Source organism: Larimichthys crocea, chromosome XIII (genome assembly GCF_000972845.2).
Source record: "Larimichthys crocea isolate SSNF chromosome XIII, L_crocea_2.0, whole genome shotgun sequence".
Classification (NCBI taxonomy): domain Eukaryota; kingdom Metazoa; phylum Chordata; class Actinopteri; family Sciaenidae; genus Larimichthys; species Larimichthys crocea.
The window spans coordinates 48671692-48680073 of NC_040023.1; the positions used below are offsets into that span (position 1 = coordinate 48671692).

At 48.5% G+C, this 8382-nt stretch overlaps 1 protein-coding gene across 1 annotated transcript in view; it reads right to left on the bottom strand.

Moving 5' to 3' along the window:
• The window catches only part of LOC113747211 (glutamate receptor ionotropic, NMDA 1-like), a 45638-nt gene extending 37441 nt beyond the window's left edge, over positions 1-8197 (bottom strand). The window contains exons 1-2 of the mRNA XM_027286021.1: positions 7654-8197; positions 5296-5552 (exon numbers count right to left, since the gene is read on the bottom strand). Coding sequence (XP_027141822.1) covers positions 5296-5552; position 7654 — 258 coding nt within the window. The 5' untranslated portion in view covers positions 7655-8197. The remainder of the gene's footprint in view (positions 1-5295; positions 5553-7653) is intronic.
• Positions 8198-8382: the final 185 nt, after the last annotated feature.

Genomic DNA, 8382 nt, shown 5'->3' on the forward strand with positions numbered 1-8382 from the left:
CAAGACAGACAGACAGACAGACAAGACAGAACAGTACAAGACGTACAGACAGACGGACAAACGACAGAACAGACAGACAGACAGACAAATGTACAGACAGACAGACAGACAGACAGACAAATGTACAGACAGACAGACAGACAGACAGACAGACAGACAGTACAGACAGACAGACAGACAGACAGACAGACAGACAGAGGAGACGTACAGACAGACAGACAGACCAGACAGACAGACCAAGACAAACATACAGACACACAGACAAACAGACAGACGGACAGACTACAGACAGACAGACGAAACGGACAGACAGGACAGACAGACAGACAGACGGACGGACAGACAGGCCAGACAGACAGACAGACAGAACGCGACGACATGACAGACAGACGGACAGACAGACAGACAAACGTTCAGACAGACAGACAGACAAATATACAGACAGACAGACAGACGGACAAACGTACAGATAGACAGACAGACAGACAGACAGACAAATATACAGACAGACAGACAGACGGACAAACGTACAGATAGACAGACAGACAGACAGACAGTACAACAAACGTACAGAGACAGAACAGACAACAACGTACAGACAGACAGACAGACAGACAACAGACAGACAGACAGAAGACAGACAGACAGACAGACAGAAAGACAGACAGACGAACAACGTACAGACAGACAGACAGACAGACAACGACAGACAGACGACGTACAAGACAGACAGACAAAACGACAGACAGACAGACAGAAAAAAAAACCAAAGTACAGGACAACACAGACAGACAGACCAGAACAACGTACAGACAGACGACAGACAACAGACAACAGACAAACGTACAGACAACGTAATACAGACAGACAGACAGACAGACAGACAGACAGACAAACGTACAGACAGACGTACAGACAGACAGACAGACAGACAGACAGACAGACAGACAGACAGACACGTACAGACAGACAGACAGACAGCGAACAGAGGACAAGACAAACGAAAGACAACAGACGGACAAAAGTACAGACAGACAGACAGACAGACAGACAAACGTACAGACAGACAGACAGACAGACAGACAGACAGACGTACAGACAGACAGATAGACAGACAGACAAACGTACAGACAGACAGACAAACGTACAGACAGACAGACAGACAGACAGACAGACAGACAGATAGACGACAAACGTACAGACAGACAGACAGGACGACAGAGACAAAACGTACAACAGACAGACAGACAACACGTACAACAGACGTACAGACAGACAGACAGACAGAACAAAGCAGACAGACAGACAGTACAGACAGACAGACAGACAGACAGACAGACAGACAGACAAACGTACAGACAGACAGACAGACAGACAGACGTACAGACCAGACCGACAGACGAAGACAGACAAACGTACAGACAACAACAGACAGACAAAGACAGACAGACAACGACAGACAGACAGACGGACAGACAGACAGACAGACAGACAGACAGACAGACAAACGTACAGACAGACAGACAGACAAATACGTACAGACAGACGACAACGACAAACGTACGACAGACAGAAGAAACCAGACAAACGTACAGACATACAACAAACACAACAGACAGACCAGACAGACCAGAAGACAAGACAAACACAGACAACACTACAGACAGACAGACGGACAAACGTACAGACAGACAGACGGACAAACGTACAGACAGACAGACAGACAGACAGACAAACGTACAGACAGACAGACAGACCAACGTACAGACAGACAGACAGACAAACGTACAGACAGACAGACAGACAGACAGACAGACAAACGTACAGACAGACAGACAAGCAACAGACAAACGTACAGACAACAGAACAGACAAACTTCGCAGACATACAACAAAGACAGCAGACAGACAGACAGTCAGACAGACAGACAGACAGACAACCGTACAGACAGACAGAAAGACAGACAACCGTACAGACAGACAGACAGTACAGACAGGACAAACGTACAGAGCAGAAGACAGACAGACAGACAGACGACAAACGTACAGACAGGACAGACAGACAGACAACGTAGAGACAGAGAACAGACAGGTACAGACAGGACAGAACAGACAAACGTACAGACAGACAGACAGACAGACAGACAAACGACAGACAGACAGACAAACGTACAGACAGACAGACAGACAAACGTACAGACAGACAGGACAGACGACACCAGACAACAAACGTAACAGACAGACAGACAGACAGACAGACAGACAGACAAACGTACAGACAGACAGACAGACAGACCAAACTGTACAGACAGACAGACAAAACGATACAGACAGACAGACCAGACAAACGTACAGACAGACAGACAGACAGACAGCAGACAGACAGACAACGTACACACGACAGACAACGACAGACAGACGACCAGACAACGTACAGACAGACAGACAGACAACAGACAAGAACAGACAGACAAACGTACAGACAGACAGGACAGACAAAAGACAACGTACAGACAGACAGACAAGTACAGACAGACAGACAGACAGGACAGACTGCTGCAGGTCCTCCGTGTTCCTAAGGAGCCCAGACGGACAAACTAAAGTCTGATTGGACTTTCTCATGTGTAGAGCAGAGAGTGAGGCGCGGGGTCTCCTGCTGTGTCAGCACTAACACACTACGCTCAGTTGGTCACGTGATGATGTCATGACAGAACTTCAGTAAAGTTGGGATTTGATTGGACCAATGACCCGAGACGCTACACAAACTTCCTGTGACGTTAAAGTGATGTGGCCCAGCACAGCGTCCCGTTAGCTCCATGCTAACCTCATAAAGTTTACAAGAGGAAGAAGAGGAAGAAGAAGAGGAAGAAGAAGAGGAAGAAGGAGAAGAGGAAGAAGAGGAAGAAGAAGAGGAAGAAGAAGAGGAAGAAGAAGAGGAAGAAGAGGTTTTCAGGCTCAGCAGCCTCTATGGACATGATGGCAGAGGAGCAGAGAGTGAAGAGGACGCTGACGGAGGAAGCTAAGAAGAGAAAAGGAGAGAGTGAGCGAGCAAGAAGCCGCCGGACAAGAGTAAATGTGGGACTGACTTTTAGTGGTTGGTGAGAGCTTGGTGAAATAAAAGGCTGAAAGACAGACGCCGAGCTGGGCTGACTGCTGCTGGACTAGGCAGTGAGATCAGCTGCTGCTGGGGACCTGGATGATGATTGGCTGCTTGATCAGAAGTAATGTAATCAGAGTAAATACTCGAGTACAGCTGGACACAGTTACACAGTGGGATTATATTAAATGGACAGTTTGCTGTGAAGCTTCTCTTCCTTCTCTGTTTGCTTTGTAGTAGAAATGAGGCCAACATGGCGTCGACATGAGAGAGAGAGACGTCAGATTAACGTCTCTGTCTCTGCAGACACAGACGTAATCCGTCCATTGTCCCTGAGCAGAGATTACACATGATGTTAGTGATGGAGCAACGATTTACACCAACAGACTGTGATGAACCAGGAGCAGTACTAAAACACCAAGACCGCAGCAGAACCAGAACCTGCAGCAGCTGATATCACTGACTAGTCCAACAGCAGTCAGCCCAGAACCAGAACCAGAACCAGACCCAGCAGCAGCTGATATCACTGCCTAGTCCAGCAGCAGTCAGCCCAGCTCGGCGTCTGTCTTTCAGCCTTTTATTTCACCAAGCTCTCACCAACCACTAAAAGTCAGTCCCACATTTACTCTTGTCCGGCGGCTTCTTGCTCGCTCACTCTCTCCTTTTCTCTTCTTAGCTTCCTCCGTCAGCGTCCTCTTCACTCTCTTCTCCTCTGCCATCATGTCCATAGAAGCTGCTGAGCCCGGCTACATTGCTAATTCTCGCCCAGCTCCTGTTCTGGCACAACACCGGCTCCTGAAATCCTCCTCTGCTGGGTGTTGGCATGATTTCATGAGCTGTTGGCTCTAGCCTCTGTGAGGTGAGGTGAGGTAAGGTCAGGTCAGGTGAGGTCAGGTCAGGTCAGGTGAGGTGAGGTGAGGTGAGGTGAGGTGAGGTAAGGTCAGGTCAGGTCAGGTGAGGTGAGGTGAGGTGAGGTCAGGTGAGGTGAGGTGAGGTGAGGTGAGGTGAGGTGAGGTGAGGTGAGGTGAGGTGAGGTGAGGTGAGGTGAGGTGAGGTGAGGTGAGGTGAGGTGAGGTGAGGTGAGGTGAGGTGAGGTGAGGTGAGGTGAGGTGAGGTGAGGTGAGGTGAGGTGAGGTGAGGTGAGGTGAGGTGAGGTGAGGTGAGGTGAGGTGAGGTGAGGTGAGGTGAGGTGAGGTGAGGTGAGGTGAGGTGAGGTGAGGTGAGGTGAGGTGAGGTGAGGTGAGGTGAGGTGAGGTGAGGTGAGGTGAGGTGAGGTGAGGTGAGGTGAGGTGAGGTGAGGTGAGGTGAGGTGAGGTGAGGTGAGGTGAGGTGAGGTGAGGTGAGGTGAGGTGAGGTGAGGTGAGGTGAGGTGAGGTGAGGTGAGGTGAGGTGAGGTGAGGTGAGGTGAGGTGAGGTGAGGTGAGGTGAGGTGAGGTGAGGTGAGGTGAGGTGAGGTGAGGTGAGGTGAGGTGAGGTGAGGTGAGGTGAGGTGAGGTGAGGTGAGGTGAGGTGAGGTGAGGTGAGGTGAGGTGAGGTGAGGTGAGGTGAGGTGAGGTGAGGTGAGGTGAGGTGAGGTGAGGTGAGGTGAGGTGAGGTGAGGTGAGGTGAGGTGAGGTGAGGTGAGGTGAGGTGAGGTGAGGTGAGGTGAGGTGAGGTGAGGTGAGGTGAGGTGAGGTGAGGTGAGGTGAGGTCAGGTCAGGTGAGGTGAGGTGAGGTGAGGTGAGGTAAGGTGAGGTGAGGTCAGGTGAGGTGAGGTGAGGTGAGGTGAGGTGAGGTGAGGTGAGGTGAGGTGAGGTGAGGTGAGGTGAGGTGAGGTGAGGGGGTTGTGATGATGTCACTAAATCTAAGGACTGGAGCTGTATTCATGAATGTATTTGAAACACAGTGTTTCACAATAAAAGTCCTCCAGTGGCTCAGACAAGCTTTTATTGTGAAAGTCTGACAGCGCTGGCTCGATGATTTGTTCTGTTCTGACAGTTTTTCCAGCCGACCTGGATCCGATCGGGCCGATAACGACCGTCTATCTGGGGCGGGTTTGATACGATGACTGCACAGAGGAGTGCGACCTGATTGGCCGTTGACCCGTATTTAAATAACGACCAAGATGGCCGCCTGAAGTGTTTCCTGTGGAGTCGCGTCAGTTTAGCATTAGCACCAGGTGCTCCTGTCTGAAGTGCTTCCTGCTGGCAGGTGACTCACCTGGTTGGAGATGAGGTCCTCGCAGACGGACAGAGCCATCTGGATGGCGTTGGGCTTGTGCGTGACGGAGATGGCGTTCATTTTGAACTTGTCTTTCCCGTACAGAGTGTTGGCCTGGCTCACCGCCTCCTTGAACACCTGCTCGTAGCGTTTCTGGCTCAGCACGGCGCCGATGTTCACCAGGCGAGGCTCGCAACCGCCACGAGCCACCGAGCAGAACTGCAGGACGGTGAGGAGCAACATGCCACGGAGCTCCACTGAGGAGGACGAGGACAGGAAGGTTAGAACTGTCCACCCAACGTCATCCTCCAACTGTGAAGAGACACAACCTGCAGTTCCTCTAACGTCCACCTGAGGCTGGCTCCAGCAGTGAGTCAGTCTCCATAAGTCCCCATGTCCAAATGTCCAACTTCACAGCAGAAATAAACATGTTTACAGCCTGGTACAAAAAACAGTTTTGGTCTCTGTAGCTAATTTCCCCGTTCATGACAACTGTACTGAGGGTGAATTTATATACAACTCACCTGTTCACATTATATTAAGGCTTAAAGTTATGCAGGATTAAGAGCGGGGACACTTTGACTGACAGGTGGGCGTGGTCACAGAGACTACGTCCAGGTTTTAGACAGTCTGCGGGGACGTCTCAGAGACTACGTCCAGGTTTTAGACAGTCTGCGGGGACATCTCAGAGACTACGTCCAAGTTTTAGACAGTCTGCGGGGACGTCTCAGAGACTACGTCCAGATAAAGACTGGTTACAGACTGGTTACAGACTGGATAAAGACTGGTTACAGACTGGTTAAAAACTGGTTACAGACTGGTTAAAGACTGGTTACAGACTGGATAAAGACTGGTTAAAGACTGGTTACAGACTGGATAAAGACTGGTTACAGACTGGTTACAGACTGGATAAAGACTGGTTAAAGACTGGTTACAGACTGGATAAAGACTGGTTACAGACTGGTTACAGACTGGTTAAAAACTGGTTACAGACTGGTTAAAGACTGGTTACAGACTGGATAAAGACTGGTTACAGACTGGTTACAGACTGGATAAAGACTGGTTAAAGACTGGTTACAGACTGGATAAAGACTGGTTAAAGACTGGTTACAGACTGGATAAAGACTGGTTAAAAACTGGTTACAGACTGGATAAAGACTGGTTACAGACTGGTTACAGACTGGATAAAGACTGGTTAAAGACTGGTTACAGACTGGATAAAGACTGGTTAAAGACTGGTTACAGACTGGATAAAGACTGGTTACAGACTGGTTACAGACTGGATAAAGACTGGTTAAAGACTGGTTACAGACTGGATAAAGACTGGTTAAAAACTGGTTACAGACTGGATAAAGACTGGTTACAGACTGGTTACAGACTGGATAAAGACTGGTTAAAGACTGGTTACAGACTGGATAAAGACTGGTTAAAGACTGGTTACAGACTGGATAAAGACTGGTTACAGACTGGTTACAGACTGGATAAAGACTGGATAAAGACTGGTTACAGACTGGATAAAGACTGGATAAAGACTGGTTACAGACTGGATAAAGACTGGTTACAGACTGGATAAAGACTGGATAAAGACTGGGTACAGACTGGTTACAGACTGGTTACAGACTGGATAAAGACTGGATAAAGACTGGTTACAGACTGGATAAAGACTGGTTACAGACTGGTTACAGACTGGATAAAGACTGGTTACAGACTGGATAAAGACTGGATAAAGACTGGTTACAGACTGGATAAAGACTGGTTACAGACTGGTTACAGACTGGTTACAGACTGGATAAAGACTGGATAAAGACTGGTTACAGACTAGATAAAGACTGGTTAAAGACTGGTTACAGACTGGATAAAGACTGGTTACAGACTGGATAAAGGCTGGTTACAGACTGGTTACAGACTGGATAAAGACTGGATACAGACTGGATAAAGACTGGTTACAGACTGGTTACAGACTGGATAAAGACTGTTGCATGCTGGTCAGCTGATCACATGACGCTCAGGAAGTCAATTAAAGGTCAGTTTGATCTGATCCAATCAGCTGCGGCCTTCAAGATTTGGGACGCTCCCGAGTCTACACAGGTTTTTGACAACGTCCAATCAGAGCTCAGGAAACCAGAAAACACTTTAACACACCTGTCAATCATTCGTTCGGATATTTGGGTGGAGGAGGTGGGCGTGGCTTCAGTTTCACAGGTGGATCACTGATTGGCTCTTTAACAAGCTTTAACGTCTGACGATGAACTCAGGTAATCAATTTAATTGACTTAATTAATAAATTAATAATGAATTAATTAATGTTTGTTTCCTTTGATCTAAAAACTCAGAGAAATCTAAACAAACATCACTCACTGATTTTCTGTCGGCGGTGAATTCCGTCACAGCGTCTGTCCTCGGTCTGTCCTCGGTCTGTCCTCGGTCTCCTGTTGATTTCACCGTGTGTGGTTCAGCCCGGTGCCGTGCTCCGGTCCGGTCCGGTCCGGTCCGGTGACTCTCAGGTTAAAGGTGTTTCTTTTTGTTTTTTGTCTTAATGAATGGAGATGTTGTTGAAATGTCCGGTGTCTGTCCTCTGTCCTCTGTCCTCTGTCGTTGAACGTTGGTCTTCAGTTTAAAGGACCCTGTTGACACCGTCTCGCGCTCCGTCCTGTTGATTCACCGTGTCTTCATCACGTCATCTTCATCATCAGATCAGATCATGTGATCAGTTTCCAATCATCGATCACTCATCAGCTCATCAACCGACCGTCCGTCTGTTGATGCTCGCGGACTTCTGGATGACCTGAAGCTCGCGAGCTCGCGGTCCGTCCTTGGATCCTGATGCTCGGTCCCGAGTGGAGGAGAGAGAGGATGCGCGCGGCCGTCAGAGCGCGGGCACGAGCATCTCTCCTTGATGTCAGTAAATTAATGAACAGACACGCGCTCGTGCCCGCGCACAGAAACACCATCACCCTCTGAGAAGCCACGCTTCAACTGTGATGTAGCTTTATTTAAATCACAGCGATGATTAATATTATTAGTGTGGATGCCTAGAGTTAATATTAATTATTGTTATTAATCATATAAATATTATTATTGCTGTTA